The 21617-nt window shown below is 34.8% G+C and overlaps 1 protein-coding gene and 1 long non-coding RNA gene across 2 annotated transcripts; both read right to left on the reverse strand.

The window, feature by feature from the left end:
• On the reverse strand, positions 1828–4452 carry LOC109715005 (uclacyanin-3-like). Its single transcript, XM_020239782.1, has 2 exons — positions 4197–4452; positions 1828–2500 (listed from the first exon to the last, which is right to left on the reverse strand). The coding sequence occupies exons 1-2, from the start codon at positions 4348–4350 to the stop codon at positions 2061–2063; spliced, it is 594 nt and encodes a 197-aa protein (XP_020095371.1). The 5' UTR covers positions 4351–4452; the 3' UTR covers positions 1828–2060.
• LOC109714927 lies at positions 11948–16167 on the reverse strand. The gene is made up of 3 exons (XR_002217463.1): positions 15771–16167; positions 15600–15684; positions 11948–12111 (listed from the first exon to the last, which is right to left on the reverse strand). It is a non-coding gene; the product is annotated as an uncharacterized LOC109714927 (long non-coding RNA).

Consider the following 21617-nt stretch of genomic DNA (forward strand, 5'->3'; position numbering starts at 1 on the left):
AACAGCGGAGTTGGCTATCTCTTTCTTGATTTCTTACAATATATAATTTATGAAGAGATATTCTTTATTTGATGTACAAGTAGTTTTTTTTCCTCAATTTATGTGGTTAGTGTGCACGCCAGGTAAAAGTTTAGGAGCTAAGTTCATTGTGCATAATATGTAAAATATCTTTAACCTATTAACTATATATAATCTTTGATTATTTCACTAAATCTTTATGAATTGATAATCCAATGTCAAGAAAAAAAATCTCAAAAAGGTGAGCCTGCTCAAAATCACTGTTTTGTAGTGCAGTTTTTTGTCATATTGTTGTGTTGTTAGTATTTGATGTGTTTTGAAATTTTTTGTTAATTCAAGGTAAGAAATGCGTGGTCATTGGTCTAAAGTTTGAAGGATCTCTCTCTTAATTTTAACATGCTTATTACGGTAATATCTATTTTGTGAAATTTCTACAAAAACTATATTGCCATTCATGTGTTTGATGAATTACCCATTCATGTATGTGGTGTTAATTAGGACCCTTGAAACTTTAGGTTCGATGAACAATTAGCAAAGTTGATTAATTAACTGAAGAAGTGCGCAAAATTCAAATGACAGAGTCAGTTGACAAATTACAACAACTATTTTTGAGCTATCAAATTAATTTATTTTTTTAGAAAATATCTTAGACGCTTTGCTCCAGAAGAGGATACATATAATAATGGGCTATTAATTAGCAAGCTACATTTAATACATATTTTTTTTCTACTTTTAATAAGAATTATAATAAGGTCTTTAGCAATATAATTATGTTTGGCATATTAAATTATTCGACTATTGATTCATGGTGCTTGATTAATAATATAAACAAAGTTTTTTTTTTCTATTTTTAATTTCTTTTAAAATTAACAAATTGGTGTCTTGAAATGAGAGAATTAAACTTTTGGATTTCTTTTTCTCATATGACATTCTGATATTAGTTTTTTTTTTCTAATATATAATATTAGAATATTTATTTAGAAAATACTACTTATACATTCCAATTGAAGTGTATAAGTTACACCCCACCTATCTAATGTTTGGGGGTGAACTACTAGTTGCACATCAAGTGACTAGTAAAGACATCCCACACCCATTGGATGGGTGGGATGTAGAATATATACCCCAATTAGGGTGTATACGTAGCATTGCTCTCTTTATTTTAGTAGTTGTACCTTTTAGCAGTATATAAAAAAATTCATTATAATTTTTAAATGCTTTTTTATTAGTCTTATTTTGGTGTTTTTGATAATTTAGGAATCAAGTAATTTAATAGCTGTATTTGTAGCGATCAAAGTTAACGAGAGCTTCCTTTCATCTCAACGACGACAATGGTGTAGCTAACATCAAGGCTAAAAAAGTAGTGCTTTCACTCCAATTAAGTTTTTTATATTTTTTTATTTGTAAATTCTATACCGACAATAATAAAATAAGCATTACTTATCTCTCTTAATATTACAATAAACTTTTCTTCTTCTTCTTCTTTTTTTTTTATTAGCTTATTCATTTTCATTATTTAGTTTAGATATTTTCAGAAAGAAAGATACTATAGTTTTATTTTTTAATTTTTAATTATTTAACAGCGAGATAAAAATAGTATTGCTCATAATTAACAAAAATTATAAATAATAAGTGAGTTTGTATTTCTCAATAATTATGTATTAATTATTTATTATTTTTTGATATAAATTTTAATATTAAAATCTAAAGATTAATCTATAAGATGTAACGATTAATTATAATTAATAATATATTTATCGCGCGGATTTTTTTAGCCAGTGCAGAACAAGGCACAAACGGGCAGTGATATAAAAAGTAAAAATAAAAGTACGTAAAAGTAAAATTATAAAGAGCCGTGGAAATAGCTACGACACTACCAACTGAGTACACAGCCAAACTCATCAAAACGCATGAACCCTACGCAGCCCCCATACAAACACATCATCATCAGTTTCAATAAACAACAGCAAATAATGAATAATAATAATAATAATAATAATAGTATATATGTAGCACTGCCTCTCGCCTGCGCCTCTCCACTCTTAGCCCATCGCCACCGCAATATTCCCCACGAGGAAGCCCAGCACGAGCACCAGGGCGCCGTAGATCCCGCTCCCGCCGCCGCGTGCCGCAGCGCCGCTGGTGGTCGTCGACGACTTCGATGTGGACGGCGGTTTGGCGGATGCGGGAGTGGCGGTGGAAGACGGAGAAGTCGTAGTCGGCGTTGTCGGGGTGGTCGAAGACGGCGTGGAGCCTCCGGCGGGGGTCGTGGAGGGGGAGGCGGCGGCGACGGTGACGGCGAGCTTCATGCCGCTGGAGCAGTGGCCGGGGGTGCCGCAGATGAAGTAGCGGCTGCCGGGCTTGGAGAGGAGGATCTTGGTGTTCTGGTCGCTGTAAGACTGGAGGGAGTTGGATGCCGAGCAGCCGTCGTAGTCCGACTTGCTCACCTCCGCCACGTCGTGCATGAAGCTGTACTGGAACACTGCAGTCCGTACAATTATAGCCTTTAGTCTGATTAGGGCTACGATTAATCCTCCCTCACAGGATTAATTTATACAAATTTTTTTCTTTTTTTGAACTTTAGCGGTAAATAAAATACAAAATGATGTGACTTGTGTGAAGAAACTTAGACCATTGCATAGATCAATTATAAGATTATTATTTTTATTACAATTAAAATGTGGTTGCTCATTTTTATGAGAAATTAAGGATTATAATTAATTCTACAACTGCTCGTTTTAGGGTTCGACAGTTTATCGACCCTTTTTATAGCTTTTAGTACCAAGAAAATAGGGGGAGAGGCCGGGAGGGGAGTAATAAAAGAATTATAAAAGAAAAATAAATGTTGAATGGGATGGTTAGAGAAAAGAAAAATTAGAGTCTATTTTGATTTATAGATTTAGCAATATTTTTTTTCTTTATTTTGTATTTTATTTTTGTAAGGTTTATACTTATTTTGATAATTTTAATCAGCAGTCGAAGTTTAACAAATAAAAAAAAATACAGAGATTTTGCTACAGAGAAAAAGAAGAGTAAAAATCAGCCTCTATTAAAGCTGCCTTTAATTTGAGGTTTTTGCTTCTGCTACAATGAAAAGCTTTTGTATGGTCTTCAATTGGATATGTTGTTAAGCACCTCAAATTTACAAATAGTACTTGTTAAGAAGAAATGGTCCAACTGACCAAATATATATTAGGCATGCGATGGCTCTCCAATGATGCCTCTTGGGGTAGCCCTCGATCCGCTGCCACTGTTTAATTTTACATCCGTAAGAGTGCGTTGAATGTTTTTTAACACTAAAATCTAAAATAATTTTTATATTTTTTAACATTAAAATCAGACAAAACCGACGTATGATAATGGATCAGAGCTTCTTAATAAGGTATCGTCCGGAAGCACTCCACCGAAGTTTTTTTTTAGGCTTTGGAGAAAGTGAAAATAGTGTGTTAGACAAACAAAAACTTTGAAAACTCCTATTTAGAGTTGAAAGCTAAATTGTGGGATCTAGACCCAAATATATATACATGGTGGAAAATTGCTTGATAAATTTTCCTGCCTAACTAAGTCCAAGATATAATAACTTATTATAGTTCAAGCAATTTCATAAGAGGAATGCTGAGATTTTTCACAAAGTTGTTGGTGAATTTACCCGTAATAGCATGTTGTGCATACCGTCGTGAATTAATTAATTAAAATATAAATTTTACAGTTCTAGCAGAAATTGAGAAGAATATTTTTATATGATTTTGTCTCCACTCTATTCGGTTCATAGTATTAAATGACTCTCAATACCAAACAGGCTCATAGGAAATGGTGGTGATTATTTAGCGATTAAAATGAAGAAAACAATAGATGTTGATGGGTCGGGCCGGCATGTTGGGTTGGCGGGCCAACCCAAAGTATGATAAGAATAGGATCATATTGTTTGGGCCATTCGGGTGAGACATGCTAATATTTATGACCCGAAACCAATCTATGCGGTCCCAAATATGACCCGGCCCAATTGGTTGTATCTCCACTGGGGAACGACCAATATTACAAAGGACCATTTAGTCTTACCATAAATGAAACATGAACAAAGACCCGAAGGAAATGTGACACATTACATTACTGAATAATTGACTTGATCCATCAAATAAATAACTAGAAACCAGAAGGAGAGAAGGTAGCGTGCTCACGAAGGGTGTCGCCGACGTTGAATGTCTTGCCAGCCACCCAGGTGCTGTAGTCGACGCCGCTCGCCCAGCCCTGAGAGTCCCCCACCGTATAGTCTGTCGCCACCGCCGGACTGACGGCCACAAGAACCATCAAAAGAACTGCCACTCTAGCCATGAGCCTAAGTTAATTAATTTTCTGCACTTGCCCTTGAAAACCAACGTATAATAATTCTAGGACAATGAAGTGAAGCGGTGGCATGCAGAGAGCTATGTGATGTTATATATATAGCCAATTATGTAACCACTTTAGGAATATGATAATTTGGGGGGTGACCACAGGTGGGCTCCCCTCCTTAACCAACCCTATATATATATATATATATTTTTTTTTTTTGTTTTCCTTTTTTAATGATGATATTTGGTTAGGGTTTGTTATGTACTTTGAAAGGGTCACTCATGATTCACTAAATGCTACCAGCTCCCCATCTTTGGTTCACCTAATGCCTTGAAAGTTGGTTAACTCTGATCTTTTTTGCCTACCCACCACCTAATATGCAACAAACTAGGACGAGTAATAATAGGAGTAAATCAAAGAGAAACTAATCATACGAATGCGTGCTGACATTAACTTCTACAAATTATGGGGGCTAAGTGTTGAATATAAAATCTTAAAAAACACTATTCTTATAATTTATTTAACATAATATTAAAGTATAATTTAATATGGTATCAAAATAGAAGGTTCTAAGTTTGAATTTCAACAGGCTCCTAGCATAATTACTTTTCTCACATATAGCCCATGTCTTAGGCCTATCAAAAGTCTCGAGTCTAAATGTAAGCCTAAACGTGAGAACAAGTGTTAAATATAAAATATTAAAAATACTGTTTTCTATTAACTTAAGTTTTGGAGAATAAGTTGTTGGTTGAATAATATAATCTAATGGGTGAAAATAGTCAAAGTGTTAAATCTAACGGCAGAAAACTCGGTAGCACCAAGCGCTTGGTGCTATTGATAGTATCCCAGCCGGACTCTCTCTCGCTCTCCTATATATATTATATATATATATATATATATATATATATATATATATATATATATATATATATGAGTTTTGCTAGAATACTAATCAGTAGTAAACGAGCCATTTTACTACCTATTTATTTTCGATGATAGAGCTTCCAAATGACGATCGGCTCGTTGAACATGATCTATACCACTTGAAGTGTTTACAAATCAAATTTCAAATCTTTTCGACATAATTTGCCTAATGATCAAAGGGTTTCAAAATTTGTAATTTTAATGGTTGATAAGAGGCGTTTTCTCGTTTAACGGCGTAAAATATCCAAATCAATTGAATTTTTGTTAGAAAATATCTTTAAACTATTTAAAACAAGATCTATACTCTTGATCTTGATTTATAAGATTCCTATCATCATTTTTAAAGAATATTCATTTTCAGCCATTCATTTTTCTGTTCACTTGATGGATAAAAGAACAATATTGAAAGTGTGTGAAATTGTATTTCTAGGTAGTTTAAATGGTTTAGATCATATTTAACGGAGCCGATCGTCAATTTGGAAGCTCTATCATCGAAAACAAATAGGTAGTAAAACGGCTCGTTTACTACTGATAGTATTTTAGCTCAACTCTCTCTCTCTCTCTCTCTCTCTCTCTCGTCTCTCTCTTTTTATATATAATATAATATATATATAATAATAGTATATATATATAGAGTTGAGCTAGAATACTATCGATAGCAAACGGGTTCCGTTGCCACCCATTTGTTTTCGATGATGGAGCCTCCAAATCGACGATCGGCACCGCTGAACATGATCTATACCACTTGAAGTGTTTAGAAATCAAATTTCATACAGTTTCAACATTGTTCTCTTATCCATCGAGTGGACACAAAAATGAACGGCTGAAAATGAATATTCTTTAAAAAATGATGATAGGAGTCTTGTAATCAAGATCAAGAGTATAGATCTTGTTTTAAATAGTTTAAAGAATTTTCTAACAAACATTCAATTGATTTGGATATCTTTACGCCGTTAAACGAGAAAACGCCTCATATTGACCATTAAAATTACAAATTTTGAAACCTTTTAATCATTAGGCAAATGATGTCGAAAAGATTTCAAATTTAATTTCTAAACACTTCAAGTGGTATAGATCATATTCAACGGTGCCGATTGTCGATTTGGAGGCTCTATCATCGAAAACAAATAGGTGGCAACGAAGCCCGTTTGCTATCGATAGTATTCTAGCTCAACTCTCTCTCTCTCTCTCTCTCTCTCTCTCTCTCTCTCTCTCTCTCTCTATATATATATATATATATATATATATACACTAAATATCTTATTTTGGTAACTAATTTATCGGGCTTTCGGGTCGGGTCTGGGTTGGGCTTGGACATGTCCAAATAGATCCAAAACTTTTTCAGGTCTAAATTTTTAAGCCTGACTTAGATCTAAAGTTATAATTTTGATATCCGAAGCCCGGCCCATACACGACCTATTGTGCCGGGCTTTGTTTAGTAATTCCACTCCTAGTTGTGATGTATTGAGATTAAGATGCGGAGCGATTTGATTTATTGATTCACGTATTTTAAGAGTACTATATATAATTATCAACACATCATGATATATAGACGGCAACATTTCGAAGAACCTAAAGTATTTTCTATTATTTGAAACTTAGAGACAAAGTAAGATAATAAAGAGAACTTTCAAACTTCGCATTTGTTTTAGAACTGACCTCTACACGCCTACTTCAGAATTTCCTGATCACTTGGGACTAGCCATATAGAAATTTCATGTTTAAACTTCTGCTAATATCTTCTGTGATGAGAAACCATTAGAAGAATTTTAATAAAAATTCAATTGCTATATTTAAAAAGTTAATATTAAAATAACATCTATATAGAAATTCTAATCAAACCAAACATGTAAGACAATGTCTTGATGACAATTAATAGAATTTTTTTTTCAAAGAAAAGTTAGAACGTATGTTTTACCTTTTCTTTGAACATGTGGTACAAGAGCAAAACAATACTATCATAGAATTAAAACATATGTTACAATGCTTAGCAACTGGCCGAGCAATAGAGGTAACTTTGAATGGCAAAAGAACATTTGCCTACTTTTCAATAGTTTATATACTTTTGACTGTTGCAAGCAACTTGCTTTTCTTTTTAACAGTGTGGCCAACTTGTTGAACCCTCTATTGGAAGAGCGAATGAAGTTGAAGAATGTTCTGCGAGAAATGCTTCAAATTCAGTTCATCATAATGGCAGCTCAAAGTGCAAAAAATCTATATACCGTAAAAAAATTGTTAGTTCCAATCCATTTCTTTTCTCAAAGTTATGTGCTAAATTGACTATTTAAATTAGCTTTCTTTAACACTAATTGTAGTATATTTACTCTCTTAGATTTCAGATGCTTCCGTTTTTCATCTATGATGTTCATCCCTGGGCTTATTGTTCATTAGGTAAATTTAATCATCTTAGTCTTATTGTATGTTCAAAACTTATTCACTGATCAATAATTAATTCAAATATTATTCAATGTGCAGATATAGTATGAAGGTATGAAATACGTGTTTACTGATAATGTTATAGACATTAAATACATGTATGACTTTGTGGCAATTATAAGTATTCCTAATAGTTTAAAGCATTAGTTGTGTGCTTTTATTTTCTTTTAATTTTGTACTGTTCAGATGATTTTACCATATTTTGGTTGTTTCACCATTCAGATATGACCTTTTTCTTGCTGAAATAAAAGGTAATATTCTAGATCATATTTTGTAATGTTACTGGATAAATGGATAGAATAGAACTATAATTGTTCTCTAGGCCTTCTAGACCTAAATGCTGAAGATAAGTTTGGTCTTTCATTAAATATCAAAGGATGCTATGATGGAGTGTGGCATTCATTCATCATTTAGTACACAAATACTTGAAGAAACATCATTTTTCTTTCATTTCTACATCTCCTGCAATTTTATGTTGGAAATCAATGAGGTATTTTCATGCACACTATAGAAATTCTAGAGCATTTTTCTAGTAAAAGGTAGAGATTTTTTGCTTTATCTTTTGGCTAATTGCATAAGACACTTTAAACAGTTGTTTTACATGCACATTTTTGATAAAGCACACTATCAATGAGGTTTTTGCTTCATCTTTCATTAAATACTAATCGGTGTTGTAATGCAGGTTGGTAAGTTTCTTTTGAAGGAAGCTATTCTACTAAAATACAACTAAAAAAGGTTCTGTTGATGACATGCATGTGTTGGGCTTGTAAAGAAGAAAAGTGCTTTTATCAAAAGATGGCTTTAAGGTAAGTTATAAATACTTTGAATAGTTTTATGTCTGACTATGATATTTATTGCACCTTTATTACTCCTATAAAGTTTACATAGTTTTTATGTGCCGAGCACATGTGGCAGTAGGCAAATAATATTATTGTGGGGTTGAATTTTGTAATTATTTTCTCTTGAAACTACTATTTCTATCTCAATAGATCTTTAATGGTCGAGTGGTCTTTTTAAATATTAGCTTAACCATGTACATTGTATCTTGTTGTCTTGTGAGTCGACAACATATCTTGGTAGAGAGAATGTAACTTGTATTTACAATGCTAGAATTTAAAATTAAGAAAAATTATAGATAAAAAGAATTAATGTAAAAGTCCTGTAGACTACAGAGTGCTTTATTGGTATTTGTGGATTGATATGCACTAATTTAAAATAGTTCAACATTATTCATTTGATAGTCGAAGAACTATAAATGGTGTAACTTAATTATTTTGTGCAGTGTTTCTTGTGTCAATTTCATCCGGCAGTTTCGAATTGGATTATTAATGTTTTGGTACTAATTTCGACGAAAAATGATTAGTTTAATTTTTACAGAATTCTGTTGTATTTTGTTGTTATGAAACATAGGCAGTACACTTTTCTTTTTTAATGCTCTAGCAAATCAAGGATATTACACAAATTTGAACTAATTCAGATGTTATTCAATGTGCAGGCTCAAGTATATATTCGCGGAGCCGATCAGAATTCGTTTATGCACTTTTTGATTTTGTTATTATACAAATTTTGATTTTTTGTATTTTTTTCAGTTAGAAAGTTTGATTTATTATAATTACTACAATATATGAGTGGATATTATTGTTGTGACGTATGGATATTTGGTTTTATTTTTATCATTTTAACAAGAATTTAAGAAACTTTGTTGATTGCTTTCTTTTAGTCTCATCGATTTAATGTAAATGAGATTAGCTTAACTAAAGTTTAATACTACATGTTTAAATAAAATATTATACTTTGAATGACAATGAGACACATATAAAATGTCACTATATAAAAAAATATTGCTTTTTTTTTTAAAAAAAAATAGGTAGGCTTATGTGTGTCATTAAAAGCAAAAAAAAAGTGTCACTAAACTGCAGCACTTATTTTGGGATATACCAACACTTTGTAATGTGTCGCTATATACCCTAGGGACTGCACATATAGCAACACTATTATTAGTGTCGGTATTTTTGCCAGCAGCACAATTTTTAGGTTTTAGGGACACTTAAAAGTGTCGCTATAGCTTAGTTTTGTCGTAGTGAGCACTATCTGCTTTATTATTTGGATACGTAAGATAAACTAAACTACAGAGGTGAGGCAGCAGGGCCTCCATAAAAGAAAGAAAAAACAACCAAAGAAAGAAACTAAAAAAAAAAAAGAAAAGAGACAAAAACGTGAAAAAATACGAAAAGAAAGAACAAAAAGTGGAGTGCTAGGGAACCTGAATAGCAGAAACATGCAGAAGGAATCAGTTGTGAGTTGAACACTTGTCGGGAACAAAATTCCTCCCACTGTCTCACTAGGGTCCTAACCTTGTTAGCAGCCATCAAAGGATCCGACTTTAGTTTCCTCAAGATCACGTATTCCTTTCTATCCAGATTGCCCACGAGTTCACTGTTAGAACACGCAAACTCCTTGTACCTTCTTGCAAGCCTCTCATCTCAATCACTTTTTCCCAAATCTCTCCGACATTATCTCCGGAATCACTTTCTTGCAGTCCTTCAAGAGTCATCACCATTAAGAACCTATTGAGAACACTCTTTTGTAAAGACATGATTTACAATCTCAATGGCATCCTTGCATAACACACACGTTGAATCTTCGATCCATCCTCTCGCAACAAGGTTATTTGTTGTAGGAGATCTATTTTGAGGACAAACCAAAGAAAGATTTGTACTTTTATCGGTATTTTAAGGCTCTACATCCTTCATGACTGTGCATTCCTTATTTCCCCATCTCTGAGCATTGAATAGGTCGATTTGATCGAGACCACATGGATCACAAACTCACAGTCCACCGCCACCAAATTTCATCTGGTTTGTTCCCGATTTGGTCACTAGTCAGCATTTTCTTAAATTTCCATATATTTAGTTTCAAGCCCCTGTTCCCTTGCTACAGACCCTCTCAGTATCCTCCTCCACCGCCAACCTCCATTAGAGAAGCACTGACTAACTTTGATATCCTTTGTCACTATTTTATTGTAGATTTTCAGAAATTTAGATTGTAATGAGATCTTTTGTTCCACCTATCTATCCCAAGATCTATCAACCTCCCATCTCCCAGCATGTAGCTCACACCATATTTACCCAGCATGTAGCTCACACCATATTTAAAAATCTCTTTATGTTTGAGTAAATTCCTCCATCACGGGGAAGCCGGTCTATATGTGTTTCCCTTCTTAAAAGCTTTTATTTGATTGTAGTAAAGCGCTCTTAGCAATTTGTTCCATTGTAGTTCTGGTTCGGTGAATAGTCTCCACCACCAATTAGTTAGTAGGGCACCGTTCATAATAGCCATATCTATTACTCCTAGACTCCCTTCTTTTTGGCTTTTGCATATGCTCCTATAGGCCATTAGGTACCCTTTACATTTTGTAGTCGACCCTCCTTTCCAGGGAAGTCCCACCGTAGTGCCTCAATATGTTTTTCTACCCGTCTCTGCGCTTTAATGTTTGTGAGAAAGTGTAAGGGTAAATTTGTGAGCACTGAGTTCAACAATGTGACTCAATATAGTGTCCCTAAGGGTTAGCTGTCAAATTTACTACAGTAGCATCGGCTAGTCGACACATCTATACAGTGTCGAGACAAGCTGGAGTCGTTTTAAAGCAAAATAAATGTGAAAACAAACTCGGAGCACTAAATGTTAGAGATTAACCGGCAAAAAAAAAACGCAATGGAAGATAGTTTTGCATTTTAAAACTTTTTCGGTAGCCAAATGCATATCACAAAATCAATGAATCAATCTATTGCCGGCAGATCATTCTCATATTACTATACAAAAATTTAATGTAAGCAAAACTCTTATATTCAGTGATCTTATCGTGGACCAGTTAAGGTCTCTTGATCTACAGTACTGTTGATATTATAAGTTTCAATCTTTGCTATGAGGTTCTAGTATAGCTGCGCATGTGCCCGACCTCTATGCGTACCCACACAAAATCGGCACATATCCGATCGATCTTCATCCCATGAAAATAGAGGAGTCACAGACTGTCACGCCCCGGGCTACAGCGAAAGCTCGCCGGGCGCGTACCCAGACCCGCCGTGCACACCAAAAACCACAATGTACACAAGGCGTCTACAACAATCACAGAGAGCAATAGTAATCCAACCTAAATATGGTAATCAGAGGGAGAACATATAACAGCTAGCTACACAAATTCTGTAATTAATATCTCAAGACTACAACAACCCAATCAAGAGTACAACATAATCCGAATGATCTCAAATAGAGTACAATAGATTCCACTGAACTAAGCCAAATAAGTAATCTGCGGGTTCATCTTTCACACATCGTGAGGCTCTAACTAGTCGTTGCCTCCCTTGCCACGATCCCTAGCCTTTCCCGCTGCGGAAGGCTCTGAAACAAAAACAACCAACCAACGGGGGTGAGAAATATTAAACATAGTTCCCAGTGGGTAAGCCGCCGAGAGTGGCGAAATATACCACTAGGTCAACTGAGGCGTAGATATGATATAGGAAGTAAGAAATGTAAATGCGATAGATAATAAAACAATTTCTACTATATCATGCCTCTACAAGAAATGTCTCTAACATGTATATGAATTTCATACATGTAGTTAGGGTAAATTACATTGTTACCCCCTGAACTTTTGGCGAAGTTTCACTTTACCCCTTGAACTCCTAAAATGGACATTTAACCCCCTAAACTCTAATATTTCATTCATGTTACCCCTTCCGTCAATTTTCCGTCAAGCTCCGTTAACTGAAAACTGATGGAAGGGGTAAAACGAATGAAATATTAGAGTTTAGGGTATTAAATGTCTATTTTAGGAGTTTGGGGAGTTAAGTGAAACTCGCCAAAAGTTCAGGAGGTAGCAGTGCAATTTACTTCTAGGACTCTTGACTGTAAATTATTTTATAATAATATGTTATTTATAGATTGACTACTAACCCGCAAGTTAGTGATCATGCTTGATTTTGAATTTATATATATTTTTTATCCTAAAATAAATCATACAATAATTTATTCTATATTTTATTGTAATAAAATAAAAGCGAAAGAAATTAGTTAGAGTGGCTTAAAGATAAGAAAAGAGCGATACTAACTACCTACAATACTCGAACACTTTACTGTTCTGGTGTACTCGCTAATATGATTGATTTACAATAGGTGTTCTCATTCGGATATAGAGATTTTAATTCTCAGTTAATTTTCTGTAGTACTCGTTTGTTTCTTTTATCTTTAGAAGTATTGTTCTAAAATATTATAACATATTATTTTATATTTTTATATTAAAAATCTTTAATTGGCTGAAATAAAGTACAAAAATTTTATTTTAGCCTACAATAAAATTACATTGTATAGTTTCATAAGAAATAAGTGCATTTTCTAATAAAATATTATTTTATATTTTTATATTAAAATTTTTTAATTGGCTGAAATGATGTACACAAATTTTATTTTAGGCTACAATAAAATTACATTGCATAGTTTTATAGAAAATAAGTGCATTTTCTATAACAATGCTTTTAAAGATAAAATGGACAAACGAGTACTACAGAAAATTAACTGAGAATTAAAATCTCTATATCCTAGTGAGGACACCTATTATAAATCAACCATATTAGCGAGTACACTAGGACAGTAGAGTGTTCGAGCATCGTAGGTAGTTAGTATTGCTCTTTTCTTATCTTTAAGCTACTCTAATTCATTTCTTTCGTTTTTATTTTATTACAATAAAATATAGGATAAATTATGGTATGATTTATTTTAGAATAAAAAATATATATAAATTCAAAATCAAGCATGATCACTAACTTGAGAGTTAGTAGTCAATCCATAAGTAACATATTATAATAAAATAATTTATAGTCAAGAGTCCTACAGGGTAAATTGCACTGCTACCTCGTGAACTTTTGGCGAGTTTCACTTAACCTTCCAAACTCCTAAAATAGACATCTAACACCCTAAACTCTAATATTTCATTCATTTTACCCCTTCCATCAATTTCCGATTAACGGAGCTTGACGGAAAACTGACGGAAGGGGTAACATGAATGAAATATTAAAGTTTAGAGGGTTAGATGTCCATTTTAGGAGTTCGAGGGGTAAAGTGAAACTTCGCCAAAAGTTCAGGGGGTAACAATGCAATTTACCCTCTGTAGTTACATGCATAAGCAAAGGTGTATACAACAGTAAAGTACTAATTCATATGTAACCATGCACAACTATTACGGTACAAGTTTCACATTGTCATTGACATTAAATTGTTATAGTCATCATTGAGCTATCTTTCAATAATTAACATCACCAGTGTAGGTTACTACGACTAAAGGTGTCAATGTAACAATGTCCCACGAAAATATCCCTCTATTATGAATGCATCAAATCCCAACATAGGGTAACCAACCACTGGTATGACCATTTATTAGTTATGCATTCACTAGTATCAAAGGGTATCAACTCACTTGTATGTCCAACATAATGTCAAGTTTAATTAACTCGTGGTTAACATAGTTCAATTCTTCAGGACCTACACAAGTGTAGTTCGGCTTGTGCCGCTTAATGACCCCGGGTAGTCCAGTATTTTTCCTCTTGGAATGTGACTGTCCCACGGCGACCCAGTAGGAGTTCAATTCCGCACGGGCGAGCATCTGTCGCATAGGCCAACTCCGGAGTGCCGGCTTATAGGAGCGACCCTCATAAGCTTGTGCGCATGAGCACAATGGCAAGCAAGCATGATCATAAGCATCCAGTTCTTGGTCACCATGTCCAAAATATGGAATAAGCACAAACGACCCAAAATTCATCTCTATGTTATAGTGTAAAGGTTAAACCGTTTACTAAGTCAAATGCCACTTTATGACATTAATATTCTCTATGTCTTGCACATGTCCCAAGTACATTAAGGTCCATATTTCATTCATTCTATTAAGGGTGGTTCTATGACTCATTCAAGAACCTAACGGGCTTCACCCGTATGCCAACCTAGGATATTTCCATTATAATATATGCAAAAGGAATAGTTTTCTATTGTCATATTCAATGAACTTCACGGGTATCTATCAAGTCATAGTATATGTTCTGCATATGCCTTTCTACATGAGGCCTCCACATCATGGAGTATATATATATATATACACATACAAAGCCATGCAAATGTTTGGTTCTTATTAAACTATTCAAGCATGTATTTTGTCATTTACATGTTGTTTACATGACATTTACATATCATTTACATATTCCAACACATGAAACTCCTACATGCCTAAAGCACAAGGTTTCATCTATCAACTCATAGGTCGGGTAAACCATAGTGTTTTCAAGTATGTATATACCTCTCTATATGAGCCTCCTCTACATAGAGTATACAAATTATCATGCAATGATTAGCTTTCTTTTACTCATGCAACATGTACTACAACATGCTTTATTACAGAGAGTATATCAACCATCTTATATATCATATGGATATCAAGTATTCGAACTACATCAATCATCGTATCTAAAACACAGAATCTTATTTATCAACTCAAGGGCTCTACTTCAAATGGTTAACATGTCGTACATCATGCTCATCTTTATCTAGCAAGTAAATTAGTTGCAAAGTCCACTAGTTCCATTAGCTCTCTAGAGTCTCAAATGACCTAGAATTCATCTCTATTATGCATTCCTACAATGCACAAAAGGAACATGTCATCGTACTTTAATTTCATAGGTACAACTTGCATAATTTCATCAATTGTTCTCTACTACATGGAGCATACAAAATGTTATACATAACATGTATTTTTCAAGCACCCTAAAATTCTATCATGGCATAAATATCATGATTATGCAACAATTAAGTCCTATAAAATCATAGGAGATATAGAGGGAGTTTACCTATTTCGGTGAGGTCAAACCCACCGGATCACATCCGAACGCTTTCGTTCCTCCGAACGAAGTTGTCCACCAAGTTTCTAGTACCCTAAGAAAAATTCTAAAGGGTTAAAAGCTTCCAAAAAGCTACTTCGAAAATCTTCGAAAATTACACATGTAAAAAGTGAAAAATACCTTAGGTCAAGAAGAACTTGATCAAAGCCCAAATCGAGGCTAGGAAGCTTCAAATCTAACCTATAAGAGTGTTCTACACTCATCAATTCCATCCCAAAAGCTCACACTTGAAAAACTCCAAAATAAATCCTAGTTTTCTAAAAACTAGGTTTTATCCCAAATCTCATGCAAATATTTCAAATAGAGGTTAAGAGAAGGTTTCTATCCTCAAAACAAGCTTCAACTTGAGCCATCATGGGCTAGGATTGAAGTTTGATCCATCCACAAGCTCCTCTCATCACCTCTAAGCTCCAAGATGCAAGCAACCATGGAGGAGAGGAAGAAAAAGGGATCAATCCTAAAAAATATAAGAATTTAGATGAGAAAATCTAAAGAGAATGAGAGAAGAACCCACCTCTATTCCCCCTCTCAAGCCTCAGCCAGCTGAGGAACAAATGTGGTAAAGGGGTATATAAACACATTGTGACAATATCCATTCAAGCCCCTCAAAATCCAAAAATTAAAAACTGCATGAATTGCAGTTTTTCTGCACTGCGTACCGGTAGTCGGGGAGGAGTACCGTTACCCTGCACAAAATTCTGCTCAACCCGAGCCTCGGTCAAGCCTCACACTACGACGTACCGGTACTCGGCCGATGTCGTACCAGTACTCAAGCTCTAAAATTTGTAGTTTGCAGATTTCGAGGCCGAAAACCTTTTCTCGCATCCAATAAGCTCTAGAAACTGGCAGGTACCATACAGGCAACCCTTAAAACATCCCGAATATATTAAAATACTATTCTTACACTAGAACCTTGCAATTTGCAAAAGTTCAGTATGTTACACAGACCATTTGGACGGTGCTAGCAATCCCTTCGTGATCCACTAGTCGATGAAGAGTAAAGAAGTTGATCGGAGAGAAACACGTGCACGGGGAGAGAAATCAAAAAGACATTAATATCTATATGTATATTGACCAAAGCTATAATGCATCTAGTTAATTAAGGTGCGTGGCACCTTAATTAAGATGCCCCTAATCCGTACGATACCTTGTGCCGTATGACTCAATTTTTTTTAAAAAAACTTGTTATCTACATATAATTCTATACTAGTATAGTTACCCGCGCAATGCAGTGGGCAGATACTATCAAAACAATCATTATTTCTATAAAATAAAGAATATTAGTTTAAATGGTCTGCAAAAATTGGTGAAAAACTATTAAAGTGATCTTTTTATACTTATTAACTAAACAATCTGTGTAATTAAACTTAATAGTTCAGTCAAGAGAATAATAAGATTATAAGAAAGAATAAATATATACACTTATAAAAATATTAAGTATTTCTTCAATTTTAAAGTTAGCAATATTGAATGTATGGGTAGCACCACCCAATTAATTTATGATTGTAATATTCTCTTCACATTCCTTGTAAGAGTTGTAGATTCTTACTCTCCTGCCAAGAAGTTTAATTTCAATAAAATTTAAAGTGATGCAAAAATAATTCTTGGCTAAATTTAAATAAATATAAATTTACTTGCAAATTTTGTAAACATATCATGTATCATAACGGAGAATAGCTTTGGTCATCAATTTTGCTGTAGAGACCTAACTTTTAGTGTCCTATACAACATTCGAAAATAAATGAAGATGAATTTAAAATAATTTTTGAATCATAATCCAACATCTTTAAGAAGAAGATTATTTATACGAATCATCTTTAAGTTGGAAAGAGTATCAGGCACAAATAGATTCTGCAGAAATAAATAACCTTTGAAAATCTAAGTTAATATAACTAATCAATCACTTTATGGCATCATTACTAAAAAATCCAAAATACTAACTATTCTTATATATGTTATGTAGTATCCCTGGTGTTGGTTGCCCGTGAGATTTCAGTATTTGAGGCTTGTCGAAATATTTGAAGAGTGTCGGGACAAGTCGGAGTCGTTTTGCGCGAAATGGATGCAAAACGGACTCAGTGCGACGCGAGAGCAGAGTTTGATATTGAAATCTGCAAAGTGCAGATTTCAGTATTGAGTACCGGTACCATGCAGGGGAGTACCGGTACCCCAGTGTATTTTTTGAACTGCTGCTCTCGGGTTGCGATAATTGATGCTGAGTACCGGTATGGCATCGGACTGGTACCGGTACTCCAGCTGGGATGTAGAGTTGGTAAAGAGGCATTATGGTCTTTTTGGTTGGTGGATTAGCATGCCACCTACTCCTTCTTTATATTTATCCACTCTATCTGCTGAGAAAGGGTAATTATCCTTTTCCTCTCTCTCTCTAGTTTTAATTGTGTGCTTGGTGGAGGCTACGGCTTGAGCTTGGATCGACGTTGACGTTGCACCGGGGAGCCGTTTGAGCACGTGGACGTCACGGTTGCGCAGTTGGAGGCCGGGCGAGCGCGTGTTTTCCCTTCTCTCGACTTCTCGCCGTAGTTGGACTAGCTTTTCGAGGTGGGTTGAAGTTTACCGAAATCGCCGAAATACCTCAAAAGTTTTTATATCGTCAACATGTATTATGTGTTTATTTTCTTGCTAGTACTCGAATTCATGGATTAGGCTTAAAATCTGAATTTAGAGTTAAGTAGTAGTAGTATAATTTTACATGTTGGACTTGGAATTGACTTAGGAGAAAATTATAAATCTTACACTGTCATTTTCTGAAAACTACCAGATTTAGCATTAGGTGCTGTGGTTTGTTTGTATTGCTGCAGTTTGTATGCGGTAGATACCCAGATTGGTGTAGGAATTGGTTTACGCTCGTGCTGGGATGCCGAGTTTATTTTACAGTAGTGTATAGACTGTTTCGAACTGTCGGGAGTCGTCGCGGTTGACGGTGGACCGAGATTTCTGTATTTGCATCAGATTGTGCCAAGGGCACGTGAGCTTTGGTTGTTAGACCTATTTGCTTTGATTATAGCCTGTGAGAGCCTGATTGAGCTCAGCAGAGATACGCTTGCATACTCGGTTGGGTAGCGCCCACGAGTGCCACTCCGGAGTCGGGTTTTGTGCTTTTGCTTTGTTGTCGCAGCAGTCCTGTTTGGATGGTGCTTTAGGACCGGCCACCTCAGTGGTGGTGTGCGGTATAGCTCGGTGCTTTAGGACCGGCCACCTCAGAGGTGGTGTGCGGTATAGCTCGAACGCAGGCGGGACAGGCTTGTTGGCAGTCCCTTAACAGTATAGTCGTTGTTGCAGGGGATGCATATCTACAGGTAGCTAGAGTTGGTTAGTGATAATATAGGAGCATATAGTTGTAGGGTTTTCAGCTTTCCTTACTATCTCTTACATACCATTCTGTAGACTTAGTGGGTGAGCCGTTGAGGTCGGTAGCGGTACCCACTGAGGACTACTTCTTTTTGCAGTAGTTCTCACACTTAGTTGTTGACCCCTTTTTGCAGAGCCTTGTTCTGCGGCTGCTACTGTCGCTGATACTGATCGTGGAAAGAGAGTCGCGAGCTAGATCCTTTCCCTGGTTGCGGTTCTAGAGGAGTACCAGCTACAGGTAGTTTTAGTTTTGGTTCATGTACATACTTTTGCTAGTTACTCGCTGGAGCGAGGGATGATGTATCTGGGTGACTTTGTATGTATAGTGAACTTAATGTTTATTTATATACAGTTCAGTTTAGCAGCTCTATACTACTAGTTGTAGTTTTGTATGATTACAGATACAGGTACAGCTATCGCTTCGTATATAAAAGAAATTCTTTTGTAGACGGCGGTCTGTTGGCATGCCCAGAAAAACGTAGTAATCCGGGGCGTGACATGTTAGAATTGTTTAACACAAAATTTTGTAAGAGCAAAATTTCAAACCAATGAATGCAAACTGTTTGTCTTCTTAATTGATTGTCTATCGCCAACGAAAGTGAAATAAATTAAACATTGCACACTTCTTTTGTTCCTACAAATTGGTAGGAAAGTGCTCATATTTTTAGAGTAAATAATCCTAATTGGCTTTTTAATATTACTATTCAACTCATGAATCAAAACAAACTTAACAATTAATTATGTAAAAATATCTTTAAAAATGTGAAAAAAGAAAAAGACGCATAAAAATACACCTAAATGAGGAATTCATTCTCAATTTTTTTGGCCCTAGTTTTTAACAAAAGTTAATTAAAAAAAAATCAAATTTTAACTCTATTATTAAAAAAAAAGAATAAATAAATAAATACTCACAAAATTCGTCACCTCCTCAACAATACTACTATTCTCTGCAAGGGAAAAACAAAAAAAAAAACTAATTAATCCCAACACTAAATGTCGGCAATGTATGCGAAATAACTCAAATTAAATCCAAAAAAATGCTCTAATTAGTCATGCCAAATCGCTTAAATTTAATCCATACTATAATTAACGTCAAAATATCACTAATACCAAATCTTGCAAATTGAACAAAAAAAAAGCCGTAGTTAACGTCAAAATGTCACCTATTCATGCCAAATCGCTCAAATTGAACCAAAAAAATTCTAATTAATCTCAAAATGTTGCTAATTCTCGCCAAATCACTCAAATCTATATAAAAAAATTGTTATATTTGAAGAAAAAATACTCGCGGATGGGATCAGACATATGAAAGAGCAATCAATGGGTCTTGTGAAGAGTCTATTATCATATATTTCCTATAAAATGTTCGCTATATCTTCTTTTATTGACTCCTAGAAAGTTTGGTAAAAACTTATGGGGTAACCTAACTAGAAAGTAGCTTTCCTGATCTCTTTCATATTGAAAGGAGATGTCAAGAGGTTTGGGTTATCAAGTCGTCTTGTCTTGAATAGCTTAGTCCAATCCCCTAAAGAGGTTGTGTTTGCCTCAATTGGGGCGAATAACTTTTTAAATTTATCCCAAAAATGATAAATCTTTTTTTTTCCATGTAGAAGGTCTGCCTGTTATCCTTAATCAAGCCAACTATGTTATTCCGCCACTGTTGTTTTGCTTAGGTTCTCAATAAAACATCTTTATCGATTACCACTTGCTTAAATCTAGTTTTCAGCTCCTCTCTTTTATCAACTAATTTTTTCGTCAGATCCTAGTGCTCCTCCATTTATCTATATATATTCTGGATGTCTGTTATTATATCGCACTGTACATTCTTAGGATGCTATAAAAGTGTGGAACACTATTTTTTTTTATTCGTTAGGACAATATCTCAGCTTGAGATGAAAATAAGTATCACAATTTCTTTACTGCAAATTTCGCTCCACCACTTGGTACTAAGAATAAGAACTCTTCCCTTTTAGCCACACTTCTTCAAATCTACAGGGTTTGCCTTTAGCCCACACCCGATAGATAGAAGGATAGAGCAGTAGTTCGATGTTATTCTAGGAAGTGCTTTAACTGCAGAAAGTGGGAGAGCCAAATCCCACTCGGTCGATACCAGGAAATGGTCTAGTCTCGCTAAGGTTGGGTTCTTTTACATATTGGATCATGCAAAAGCTTGTTTTTTCATCAGCAAGTCTATAAGTGCTAGCTCTCGGATGAGGTTGTTGAACATATTTATCACATTATGGCTCCAACCCCTACCATTACGTTCTGTCCTACGTTCCACTTAGTTTCTAGTGAAATTGAAGTCACCGTATACTACCCATTTCCCTTTGCAGTCCTTTTTAAGAGAAGCCAATTTAGAATAGAAAACATCTTCCCTTCCTAAGAGAGCAGTCCATATACATTAGTCACAAAGAAATGCTGCCTGCTAGCATTATATATGTAGGAGTCGAAGAGTAATTAAACGTGAACCTCCAAGAGATCACCTTATTGCATGAGAATGTACGTGAACTCCAACAAATGATCAAACACCCTTACGTACCATTAGATTCAATATAGTGCCGCTTGTAAAAATAAGAACAGCTAAGGCTACATAGCAAG

This window comes from Ananas comosus, linkage group 9 (assembly GCF_001540865.1).
Source record: "Ananas comosus cultivar F153 linkage group 9, ASM154086v1, whole genome shotgun sequence".
Classification (NCBI taxonomy): domain Eukaryota; kingdom Viridiplantae; phylum Streptophyta; class Magnoliopsida; order Poales; family Bromeliaceae; genus Ananas; species Ananas comosus.